The sequence below is a fragment of the Monopterus albus genome, unplaced genomic scaffold, assembly GCF_001952655.1.
Source record: "Monopterus albus unplaced genomic scaffold, M_albus_1.0 scaffold199.1, whole genome shotgun sequence".
Classification (NCBI taxonomy): domain Eukaryota; kingdom Metazoa; phylum Chordata; class Actinopteri; order Synbranchiformes; family Synbranchidae; genus Monopterus; species Monopterus albus.
The window spans coordinates 544,157-557,778 of NW_018128079.1; the positions used below are offsets into that span (position 1 = coordinate 544,157).

General features: G+C 41.4%; 1 protein-coding gene across 1 annotated transcript; it reads right to left on the reverse strand.

Annotated features, from left to right (window-relative positions):
• Positions 1-12,160: 12,160 nt before the first annotated feature.
• ovca2 (OVCA2 serine hydrolase domain containing) lies at positions 12,161-13,622 on the reverse strand (the record flags this gene model as incomplete). The annotated part of the gene is made up of 2 exons (XM_020618040.1): positions 12,161-13,042; positions 13,502-13,622. Coding segments are annotated over 2 exons (636 nt in total), but the record flags the coding sequence as incomplete, so codon positions are not given.

Genomic DNA, 13,622 nt, shown 5'->3' on the forward strand with positions numbered 1-13,622 from the left:
CCACAGGAGGACGTCCCCACGTCACTCGTTTGGGCTAAGCCCGGCCGGGCCCCGTGGGGGGAGGCCCGGCCACCAGGCGCTTGCATTCGAGCCCCATCCCCAGGCCTGGCTCCAGGGTGGGGCCCCGGCTGCGCCATGCCGGGCGACGTCACGGGACTTGATCTTTGTCTGATCATAAGGGGCTTTTGAACTGCTCTTAGTCTGACCTGTCACCCAGGACCTGTTTGCCTTGGGAGACCCTACCAGGGACATATAGCCCCCAACAACATAGCTCCTAGGATCACTCGGGTACTCAAACCCCTCCACCTCAATAAGGTGGCAGTTCAAGGAGGGGAGTATGAAAACAGAATCCCTGAATGCCAGTTCTGTTCAGTCAAGATGAGAGATGCCATGGTTAAAGCCTCTGTATGGGAAAGGCAAAGACATTGAACCTTCAGAATTGAATAGTTTGACAAAGATATGTGCCCTCAAGGTCAAAAATCAATTTCCAAGCTCAAGAAACACTGGAATATTTGGTTCTGGAGTCTGGGCAGCAAAAGGCTGAGGCCGAGTGAGGGTGACCTTATAACCTTGAGAGAATTAGAAAGAGGAAAGGGTGATAGAGGTGATGAAGGAGGATGAACTCAAACAGCACATCATCACTACAGATTATCACCCTGCTGCTGAGTTAAATGATGTGTTCATTCAAATTTACAATCTGAAACTGAATTTATTTTATAGTGTAATTTCCCTTTAAGAATGCTGCAACGGTCTGTGTTTGCTGTGTCTATAGAAAGTTCACAAATATGTTTACAGCTGAGAAATATTAAAAACTGGATATTAAGTTATTAATGTGTTTCCAATTTAATCTTGGAGAGAAAAGAGATTAATTGTTTTTATTTCAACATTACTTTAAATGGAGAGTTGAATTACAGTATAATTTAACAAGCTTTTCTTTATAAATCGTTAGTGAGAGAGAAATTAACTCCAGTTTATTCAGTAATTAATGAATAAAGGAGCCCTGTGGAGGTGGAGGTGGGCTGAACAGGAGTCAGAGCATAATCCACACCCAGCCTGCCCTCCAGCGTTTGAAGGACTGCGGGGGCATTCAAGTTTGTTCGCAACTTCTACACTTGTTTGGCGTGACTCCGTGCATTCTCAACTCAAGAGAACATCTTGAAGAAAATCACACACAAATGGACATTTTATTCATATAGTATCCAAAGTGCGTCTACTTTGCAGGAGTCTCTCGCTGCACAAGCCTACGTATGTCTGACACACTCCTTTACGCACGAGGGTCTCCCCCAAAATCTCCGTATTTGTGCTGAGAGTTCGTCGGTGTCGGGATGGATTTACACACGACGCCTGTTACTTCTCCCCTGAGGTTAATAACAGATAATGTGAAAGCTGGGATAAATAGCTGAATATTTTCTTAATTTCTTAAATGATTTGTAAAAAGTCAATGCGCTGCACCAAACATTTTCAGTCATTCTAAGCAGGCAGCTGCAGTGACTCGCCGACTAACCCAACCATCACGACTTGCTCAACATTGTGATAAAGTTTTTAAACATGCGGGACTATAAAGTGCCATATTTTTCCCTAAACAAATAAACTTTTTAAAAGATCTTCCATTAAACAAACTGCACGGAGAGAGAACTGAGAGATGGTTTTAGGATAATTTAATTAACGCAGAACATACAAAATAATATCTGTTAATGCCTTTAAATGCCCTCTGGAACCGAACATGTCACTGAATACAACTGAATCCTATGATGCAAACAACATGCTTTGGCAGTTTTCTGGGGGAAAACAGATCTTGAGAAATGTAACAACAAATAACTTTATAACAAATAGCCAATTGTAAAAATCGTGGGAGAGCGGAACATGATTGGGCTCACTAACGAGTACCTTAGAGACTCCAAATGTATTTTATTTTATAGAATTTTTTTGTCAGAGCTTCTAATATTTGACATTATCTCGGTGTAAAGAACGCACAAACAAACATGCTATTTTCAACCTCCTTTTTAAAGACCTGCACAGTGATTTAGGCTATACTTCTCCCCTTTATAAATAGCAGCGCTCCGTTCAAATGACGTGGGATACGCACGTACATGTGTAGGTGAATCTTTGAATGAGCTCTCCCACTCCCTCTCCTCCCTCCTCTGTTCCCTACTAGTTACTACGGGATCTCTATAAAAAGCCTACGGTTGATGGGAGAGCCCGGTCTGTATGGGAAGCGACTTTGGAGAAGAGGGAAGACAGCGTCTGTGTGCGAAAACGGCGTGGCACAGATTTACGGTGACAGTTTTCGTGTTGATGAAGACTGTGAGTTTAGAGCTAGGACAGACCTGTTTCTACAGCAAGGAGCCGCAGCCATGGCTACACTGGGAACTTTGACTGAGGTAAGTTATATTCCTGTTTCTACAGTCTAGCTTTTGTGTTGATGTGTCGGTAAAAACCCCTTTGGTCTCCTTTGACTGACACTGTTCTCATCTTCACTCTCCGGTTAGTTGCTGCAGTGTGACTCATTTTCTCTCCCATGTGGGCAGCATTCAGCCCGCAGCCTGAAACAAACGAGAATCTCTTATATCTCAGAAAATACAAACTGCGGGTAAAAATCGCCTTAGAAATATGTCTTTTCTGTTCACTCTCTTAGAATTACGCACGGTAAAATATGTACATATACATAAGCAATATGCTGTAAATGGTTATTAATGTGCAGGTGCCACACACCTGGTACAGAAGAGGCAGAGGCTGCATCTCTGTGCATGCTATCCGGTGATTAACACCTTAGACATGCAAAAGTAGCTGTGCAATGTACACTGACACGTGCACAGACACAGAGGCGCGCACACTCTCCTGTGTCCCAGTGTGTGTGTGTAAGCTGGTTTTCTGTAATTATGAGTCTGTGCGTTTCGGGGGATGGAAATGAGGGGAGTGTGGAGGTGGGGGTGCGCTCCTCACCAACCCCTCCAGGTTCTCGGGAGCGGGTGGCACCTGGAGGTTCCGGTGATAGTGATGACATTGTAGCCATCGGTGTCTTCCGGTGTGGCAGTATACTCCCTCCTCCACCTCTCCATCTCCGCCTTCTCCTCCTCCTCCCCCCCTTTCTCTCCTTAATGCTCTTCCGGCCGGCGTTTCCTTTAACTTTTTTTTTGTTTTTCAGTCTCAGTCCCGTGACGTTGTCAGGCAGTGATGTCAACCCTGCGTCATTCATGCGCACTTTGCAGATGGTACGCAGTCACCTACTATAACCCTTTTAAAGGCATCTCGGGCACGTACGCACGCGCACACTGCAGTGTGATCCTCTGGCGTGTGGGGGTGTGAATGCGCAATGTGAGAGGCTCGTGCATCGACTACACGAGGGAGGAGTAGGTGGAGCAAGTCAATGAAACCCCTCGTTCATTCACAACTTGAAATGGTTACTGTTACACTGACTTTGATCAGATGATGTTAATTATATGTTGGTAAAGCGAACAAAAAATACTGTACAACCATTATTACAGAATAGACAGTTTGAAGATAATTATAGATTAAACAGCTGTTATGACAGAATATTGTGTATGATACCAGAGCAATTATTTAAGCAACTTTGTGCATCACTGTGCTGAATGCTGGAACTTTATAAAGCTTACATCTTGAGCAGTGATTGAAACTTTAAGGCGTCTTCTTATTTCGACAGACGAGGGAAGGAATCCAGCCACAAGTTCACAGTTCACTTTTTATGATTTGGTGTGTATTTCATTGGAGGATCCGCATGTTCGTCAAGTCAGCCCACGCGGCCGAAGCGGTTTCTCCCCGGTGCCATAGAAACCGAGCCAGACCAAGCTGCTGCCTACGCGCTCTGATAAGCCAGGCGGCAGAATGGCACAAGAGCCGATTGGTTAGCTGGCGACATGACGTCATATGCCCGTACCCTCCGGCATGTGACTGTTAAGCACTGAGATGCGTCATCTGACCAACATCTATGGTAACGAGAGCCGGGACCGCAGACATTACATTGCAGAGACTGGAGCGAGATAGACGTTCAGAATTACACATTATAGACCTGATGAGATAAATACATAATAGCATTTTACAGTTTCTGTAATATAACATGTGGGGATTTTTAATCTTTACAATCTAATGTAAGAATTAGAGTCTTTAGATGAATCTCCGCGTTCAGGATCTCGGCAGTCGTCCAGTTCAGCACCGCGGACAGCGCCGCTGTGTCGCTGTCCCAGCGTCGTGGTGCTGAAACATAGATGAAAGGAACCTGCTGCAGAAAAATCCTCATTAACAAGAGGTGTTTTATATTTAAACAAGACATTTGCTTGTTACAAAGGCATGAACTGTGAACTGTCAAGGGATTAAATTAAGAAGATATGTATGAAATAGTCTTTAAAAAGTGAAAACTGATGTTTATCTATTGTGTTTTTTCTAAATAAGTTTGATTTGCTGCTGTATTTCATTTTGTAGTTCTTACTAGGTCTTACAGAGTTAACTGTTTGACTTGTGCTAGTCATCTTTAGCATAATGCACCGAATAAGCAGAAGTCTCATAATCAGAGAATTTAACGAGGTAGACTACAAATCAGGGTAAAAGAGTTAAAAACAAAGTAGAGGGAGAGAAAGAGAGTTAGTGTTAAGTTTTCAAGTCGTTTTCGAGTTTAATATGTTAGTTAACCTGTGGTCATTATTCTAAACTAGATGCTCAGTGATGACTCTTTTGGGTTTTGGTATCCAGTGCAATAATCATGCAAATACTCACATTTCCAACATAATGGAAGGACTCAATTAAAAACAGCCATTGGTGTTCATTACTGAAGAACATTACCAAAAAGGTCTTAATCACCTCTGGGACAGCTAACTAAATTTTTCTTTTTATATGAAAATAGTAAAATGCAGTTTTCTATGTCTCTCTTTTCTTCACTCTTGTTGTCTGTCTGCCTCACGCTGCGGTCTATCACTCTCACCCACAAACACTAACAAGGTCAGACATGAGGAAAAACAATGTGTTGATGATGCCCAATGCCAATTTTGTTAATGGATTTAAAAATGTATAAAAACTTATAGGCTCAGATAAAAATATAAATTATGATGTGTATTTACACTATTATCACTCTATTACAAATTTTGATACCTTACAGTTTTTATTTTGCTTAACTGACAAATTGATGGTTGGTTGGTATTTTTTCTTTTTCACTTTCTTTCTCAAAAGTCAAACTTTTGGCATTTGCTAAGGTTTTAGCTGTTGAAACCAGATAAATCATTGCCACCTGCTGTTACAGTCCTGTTACCTTTTTTATCCTGTCAGATACAAAATTCTATTCCTAAATAATCACTGGAGTAAATCAGTCCCTGGGTAGATGGATAGAGAGCAGGACTGAGAATCACAGTAATACTATAGCTTCAGAACAGGATTGCAAATTAGCCGCTTTCTAATGTTTCAAAAGATTAACAATATCCCGTCAGCACTGTGTTTGTTTCACACTGTACCTCAGTTTAGATCACTGCAGTGAAAACTAATTTTAAATAGTGTACACCTCAAGTTATAGTCAGCAACAAGTAGTTTTACATTAACTTCATTGGGTTATGAATAATGCTGCAGAGACGGTACCACAATGACATCTAAAACCCTAACTTAAAAAAATCAATGTAATGTTCATTCTTTGTCTTCCCATGATAACTGTTCAGTTGTGGGATGCCCCTGGTGATGCATCTTTTGGGAATTTTCAGGTTTGACTCCAGTAATGTTATACCTATATCCTCTCTTCCTTTTGCTGATGCAGGTTTCTACCAGGGGAGTGTTTGTCCTTCTTACCATCTTGTCCTTATCCACCTAATTTGGCCAGAGCATCAGCACCTTGGCTTTAGACTGCTTACTGCTTATACAGTGTCACAGCACAGTAACAGTCTACAGTCATGGCTACTGAAGCCTGGCAATAAACTGAACACTATGCTGAAGACATCGTGGACATGCAAAGGCTACACTGGTAGTGATGTCAACCTAAAGGAAAAAAACAAAAAACACACCATGGAACTCATGTTCAGTACTTTCAAAATGGTTGAAGAGCTAAAGCTCAACATATTATATCATGTCTCTTTAATCCTGCTTGGAAAGGGAACCTATGTGGACTTGCATTGGGGGAGTCCTACACCATATAAGTGCGTAATATCCATGCTCAAACCAATGAGACCTTGCAGTTTCCAGTTACCATGCCAACACCAGCTCCTTCTCCACCCTGCTGTCTCCATGGCGACCGTGGCTTTAGATTGTTACTCTAGCAACAGCACCATGGTAACAGTCTACAGCCATGGTCGTTAGGGGCAGGTGTCATCAGAAAAAAGAAAAGATTAATGTAGCTAATAATTAAGTTTATTTTTTATTAATTTTTAGACAGTCTCTCCTCATTTAAAAAGTAGGTCAAAGTTTGTTCACTCATCCATGTACGTTGCTCTCTGGAGCGGCCGAGTTGTCAGTTTGACTTCTTTATGGCTGCAAATTTCAGTCTGTGTCCTTGAATACGACACCAGAATGATTGTATTTTTTTATGTGATACACAGTATTGTAATTCTCTGTAACATAATCCGTCTTTTGCACAAACAAAGTGTAACAATGAAGTACCCAATAAGACATATAGACAGATGAGGATTTTCACTTTTATTTTATTAGGTATAATGTGGTTCTTTAAGGTTTAATCCTTGAGTACAGCAATGAATGCAGTAAGCACATACTGAACAGATGAGTCAGCCATCTCCAACACCTGCTCCGCTATCTGTTCATCAGACAACAGCAGCCTCTTTTCAAAGCAGCACAGCCAGGATTTCCCAGTGGGCAGTGTTGTAACCTGCAGGCTGACACAAACCACACACTGGGCCCTACACAGGTGGGTTAACCCGCATGCTTGCACCCACACATGCAGACACACACACACACACATCGAGGGTGCGCAGAATAAACACACACAAAGAATAGACTAGTAATTGAACCACTCTTCATCAAGGACAGCTGTAAGGGTTATACTGCCCTCTACAGGTCAGGATCTGTCAGCATCATCTGCTTATAAGAAAGGCACAACACTTTTTTTCAAGCTTTCTTTCTGTCCAAACTCTCAAATATTCCAGACAAGCTGGAGTTTCTCAAAGTTGGTAAAATGCTGAAAACAATACAATGAACTGAGCAATTCAGGTGCATGCTGTCAGCATTAGTATTGTGCTGCAAGCAAAAAATGCACATAGGGCATTTTATGCTGCTGAAGTTAATGTTTCATATTAGGCAAGGCAGATTTATAGAACATTTTCATACATAAAGGCAATTCAAAATGCTTAACACAATGCACACAAATAGATAAAACATTCAAATGCATATTGTATATACTGTAGATAAAACAGAATGCAAATGAGATTAAAACATAAATGCAAACTACAAGTAACAAATCATTGGGTTGAAGAAAGAAAAGGAAAATCAAAAATAAAAGCAGTTAAAGTGCAAATGGGTGAATTAAGATATATTAACTAAAAACATTAGTATAAGAAGGCCATGTAAAGCACATTACCAGGGTGTTTTTAACTAAGATCAAACAAATCATTTAAAAATATATGCACGATTACCCTGCCAGGGTTGTACATGTACAGTATTTGCTGAGTGCTGACTGAAGAAAGGCAAAGAAAGATGTTTATCCTCTGCCTCCCTGCACCGTAAAAGCTCATGTGCTGACAGGTAGACAACAGCACATAAACTCTTACTGTTCAGGGCTGAGAAGTAATTCTCTGACACACACATTTGTTTTCATTCCTCATGGGAACTTCACAGTGACTTACATTCATTTCCTGGAGATTTACCCTAACCATAACCACTACTTGCCAAACTCTAAGCCTAAACTAACTTTATCCTAACATTAAATCAATTTGTCACCCTAACCCCAACGTTTACCCCTAAACCAAATTCTAACCATGACCCTGAAATCAAGTATTAGCCCTCCAAACAGCCCTTTGAAGATGTGAGGGATGGCTACATATCATTATGATCATACAATTTCTTCACACACTAACACTAATGAACCACTATAGAGGTATACTGTTTGTTATTACTTGGGATTTCTTAATCTTGTCAGTGTGAAAATGGTTTGTATATTATAGCATGGAAATGCTTCAAATGAATTTTAATATAATTAAGATAAACAATATCAAATAAGATTTGTATCAGTTTTAGACCCTGCCTACACTTCAAGCACATTTGGTGCTGGTGCAAGGCTAAGAAAGTCAGTAACCCATGAAGGTTGTATGAGCTTTATTGTGATCATTACTTTGGTAGCTATGTGATTATTTGTTTAGTTTGGAATGCTTCAAAAAATTACTTTTCAACTGAATAGTATTCACCATCACTTAGCTGCACAAGCACCGCAAATGCTATCTATGGCATTACTGCAGTGTCCCCATTTCAATGTCCAAACCTCCAAACTCTCTGAATCTAAACAGGATTGTGCAACAGTGTTCACATTTTTTTGCATATGGAAGCCAAGAAATGCCTCTCGCTGTCCAGACTCTACCACAGTCTTCTTCCATAGTCAGGATGACTAATATTTACCCCAGTAGTGTCAGTTAGGCACCTATAAGGAGAGCCAAACCACAGCTGTCCCCGCCAGGGCCCAGCCAGGGCCTCTAAAACAGTCAGTAAAGCACACAGGCAGACAAATGACTGGAGATGACATCATACATCAAACGGCTGCTGCCCTGACTTCAGAAGGCCACAGCTGTGTCCCCACTTCACCTCTGTACTTGCTCAAACAACAGTCAACACTACCACAAGATTTGAACATATTAAATATCTGGAATTAAAGCGGTGTTTCTTACCAAACACACCCACACTAAACAGACTAGGTGGTCAACCACAGTCGTTGATTTTAAAGTTTTCAAAGTGATAGGGCTGTCCAGCTGCTAAACAAAAAACTGACAACGTTGTAAGTATGAAATCAGTGAGAGGGATAGATAGAAAATATGCTATATGTCACGAGTGGATGAGGAGAATTAGTTTTGGCCTCAGACAAAATAAGTTTTTTTCCGCACAAACAAGGAAACCACAAAATAGAAAACCAGGAGTGTGCGAGTATGCACGCATGGACTAACAAATGACACCCATATGGAGGAAAAACTATGCAGATACACACCCACCCATGCACGCACCTACACTGCCTGTTATTTGCGCCTAGACATCACACTGCGCATAGATTTCTCCACTGCGTAGTTTCCTGTCATTGGTTGACATCAGCCAACTTTACTTGACTTTGGTGTTACTTAACTATCAGTTTCACAGACAACTCTATATACACTCCCTCTGTTAGCTCTGTTATGTGTCAACACACTTTGCACATGTCAGATACACTGCACATCTCACCATCTCTCATATCACGGCATTGTTTTCTTCTTCTATGCAAATTATGCAGGTGTACATGCACGTCTACTCACAGACAAACACAAACCACCCACCCAGTGACACACAGAGGAGGGACGCAGAGGTGTATGGTTAAATCCCAGGTGATACTGGACACAGGCCATGCCTCTGGAAAACATCCAACATGATGTTCTGTCATATCCATATGCACTAGCATGCCACTTTAACAGTGCAAGCACACATGCTGACATGCACAAATGTAAATTAACTTAAATTCAGTATCAATATTTGACACAAAAATCATGTTTAAAATCCAAACTACCAAACAGTCCTCAGCTTCTTCTCTTTGTTAGAATCAGCACGTTTTATCTGTGCTGTTTATATAAAATGACAAAAATAAAAGTAATGATGAATAGATGGAAAAATGCATGTAAATCCATTCAGTCCTTGTTTGAATTTCCTGTGATCACAGGTTATTCCAGTGAAAGCTGTCAGCAGTGGATGCTGTAGCAATAGTTGGTCAGCTCTCTTAGTGTTTGGACAAGCCTGAGCCATGGGATGACCAGGCTCTTTGGAGTTTAAGTGCAAGTCTTTTATAGTTGCATGCACCACATGGTCCCTCCCCTCCTTCCGTCTCCCATAACAACAAACGCTCCATAATCAAAATAGAGCCCATCTGTGCTTTGACACACCCCTCTGCCCTTTGCTCCATTCCCCATACGCCACTGGGGGAAGAGGAAAAAGTCATCTTTGAATCGTGGCAAAAACTTGGACATGCCCTTACTCTCCCCTTTTAACGACAACAGCCAGAGAGAGGCAGACTGGGAGTGGGTGGGAAGGAGAGGGAGGAAGGGAGGCTAACTCCACCCTCATCTGTCTCTGTCTTTCATTCCATTATTTCCCGGTTGTTGTGCAACAGGGGGAACAGATTCCTGAGAAGAGAGTCACAGTTCTGTTGTAAAACTTACTGGCAAAAGTGACCCTCTGTGTTTTTCTTTTAGTTTCCCTTGCTCACTCACTCTCTCCATTCATCTCTACTTGTTATCAAAACCATGTGTATGAGTGTGTGTATGAGTGTGTATGCCGTTAGGTCTTGGAGGGACACAAGGGCCACAGGGGAGCTCAGGAGAGAATGAATATGAGCGATGCGATGGAGAAACAAGACCACAAAGCCATAATATCTTTGTGCGTGTGAATGGCGGCAAAGGCTCATTAGATGCTTAAACAGGTGACATTTGATAAACATGAGGCAGATTGGTAAAAAGAGCAAGGGCGTGTGTTTCCAAGAGAGGACGTCGATATTGAATAGAAGCGGTTTTCCTAAGGAATGGCATCTCAGCTACACAATTAGCCACTCACAACAGCACACAGTTGTCTGCATCATCTATCTATTTATTTGCTTCAAGAGTGGATTTTGAAATATGCAGACAAACAAAACTATTTTTGTCCACATCATATGATAGGGTATGTTACACCCAAAGCTGTTGACAGACAGGATGTGGAAGGGAGGAGGATGTTGAGGAGAGTTCGAAAAGAGGTACAGGCTGGTGGGAGATGAACAAAAAAAAGGAGGGGGGTTGAGAGAGGTAGAGAGGAGAGAGCACACATCTGGAAACAATCGAGGCGTGAGTACAGTCTGACATGCACATGCTTCAGCTATAAAAGAACAACATGTGCTTGAACCATGCCCATTTGAGTGTGTGCCTAAACCCGACAATATAACCTGCATGTAAAGAAACATGTTGATACATCCCTGAAACCAAAACCCCCGGAGCAGTCATTACATTGTCTCTGGATGGCAGACCAGTATTTCATACCTCCACAAAGCAGATACTACACACTGCAATGCAACGTTAATATACGTGAAAATGGCTCAGTAACCACACAACAATGTGCAAATGTGACCCTATAGAGCATTAATCATTCACATCTGAAATGCGGTCATCCTAGTCTACCTTCATTTGTAAAAGCTGTTTTGTTACAGGAGTAGGTTCTACTGTTACACAGCTGACACAACAATGCACAGGCAAAGCAAAGTTTTGTAAAGCTATGATATTCAAAATGTCACTCAAACTCATTATTAAATTAAGTGTTCCACTGCAGCTCTGATATAAAATTCTTTTCATAACTTTCCACAATCAAGGTTAACGTGTTCCCGGAACCTAATAATGTCAGTCCTTCCCTGGTATAGTTTTTTTTTTTTTTTTAAAGGGAAAACACATTTTATCTTTTAATACTGATTACTGCAAAAAATCACTGAAAATACATTAGCTTATTCCTGTAAAACAAGTTATTTAGAACATTTTCTGATATTCATCTCATTTCCAACTTGGCTTAACAAATTCCCCCGACTGTTTCTGTCAATATTTCTAAGGGCTTCAGTGAACTTCAAATAAAGTGCTTGTGAGATCATACAGCATCTGAAATGCCTTTACTGAATGTGGAATAAGAAGGCCTGCATTTAGGCACTTTACAAAACAGCCAATGCTACAATCACAACGCTGTTGCAACGGATTTGGTTTCCTGAGGTACAACACCATGAATGTCTTCGAACAGACCTGTGTGATTTCTTGCATCAAGGGCACAGACAGTTGCAGAAGATTGTTCTTGGAGAAAGCAAGTAGGTAGGGCGATGCAGCCTGGAGATGGCAGGCTTTTAGTGTGACCAGTCAGACACAAAGGAAACAATGGAGATCACCTGTAGGTATTTATTTGAAGCATACTGAAACCAGTACCTTGACCTACTCTCACTCAACACAGATATCAGCAGGGACGGCAGTGGCCTACCCATAAATTTGTGCATGATAAATTAAGATAAAGTCACAAATATACATTGAACTCAAAAACATTCATGATACAATTTACATTTTAGCAATTAATTAGGCAATAAATAATAAAAATATCACACAACTAAAAAAAAAAACAGAGACCAGAGTACATAAACAGTTGTGTTGTATTTATTGTCTGTTACAAGATGTCTTCCCTGAGATGGACAGCAGTCATCACACCGTTCTGGATGGATCAGATCAGATCAGAACACATAGGCCCTCTGAACTTTTTACTTAAAATTGGCACAAGATTTTTCTGAACATTAAATAATGAGCATTCCCTGGTGAGGCAGCGCTCGAGTCTTAGTCAGTTTGTAGCTCTTCATTTGGACCAGACTGAGTGTCTTCTCACTGGAACTTTTTGAGAAAGTCCTGGTAAACCTGCCTGTGAGCTGACGCAGCAGGAACAAAATGGCCACCAGGGTGTGTCAGGACCTGAGGCTCTTGGAAGGAGAGGAGTAGCTCCCTGCTCATGTTGTCAGGGATGACTCGATCCTCCAGTCCAAACACATGCAGGGAGGGGATTGTGAGGGGAAAATTGTAGAATTTTTGGTGTTCCTTACATGCGCTGCAGAAACCAGCGACCAGGATGGCAAAGCGAAAACTGAACTCTGGCTCCAGTTTCTGCTCCTGTAGAAAACACAGCATGGCCACAAAAGCTGCTCCTTGACTAAAGCCCATGATGCCGTCAAACGGGCCTAGGTCCTTCACAGCTGCTCTCACAAATGACACGCTCTCGTCGAGCCCCAGGCTTTCCTCACACAGTTGCTGAGCACTGAAACTTCGAGCATGGATGTCAGAAAACCACCAACCCCTGGGGTCCTCGTTGGCACCAGGGCCTGAGCCATTCTCCTTCTCTGGAGCTTATGACAGGGCAGAAGAAGAAAGCAGTTATTCTGCTGTGTTAAATTATTTAGAATTCAAATGGGAAGCACAAATGAGTGGACCAAAGGTTTCTTTCATCCTCTAAATCTTTACATGACATTAGGATATAAAGCATTTTTTGGATTACAACAGTAATTTTGTTGCACAGAAATAAGTCAGCATTTCCAACATTTTCAGTAATCCTAAAAATATTTAGGTGAATATTTAAATCTGCATGACTGCAGTTTTCAACCTGATGACTAACTGCAGTTTTAAATTAGCATGATTTGACATAAAATTGTTTGGTTGGATAATAAATAAAAAGAATATATGAAAATGAGTGGCACATTCATGAACTCTTAAATCTCAGTGAAAAATTATATTGTAAACTAAACTAAGTTACTGAATTAAATAGGGAGAAAACTGTATTACAAAATAAATGTCAGAGGTTACCCCACCTTCACTGCTGGCCTGCTGCACAAGGTGCGGTGCACTCAGGTAAACAAGCTCCACTTGTTTTTTCAGCAGCTTCCGCAGAGCTCCCGTCTTTTCACGGAACGAGATGCCGTTCTGACGGTA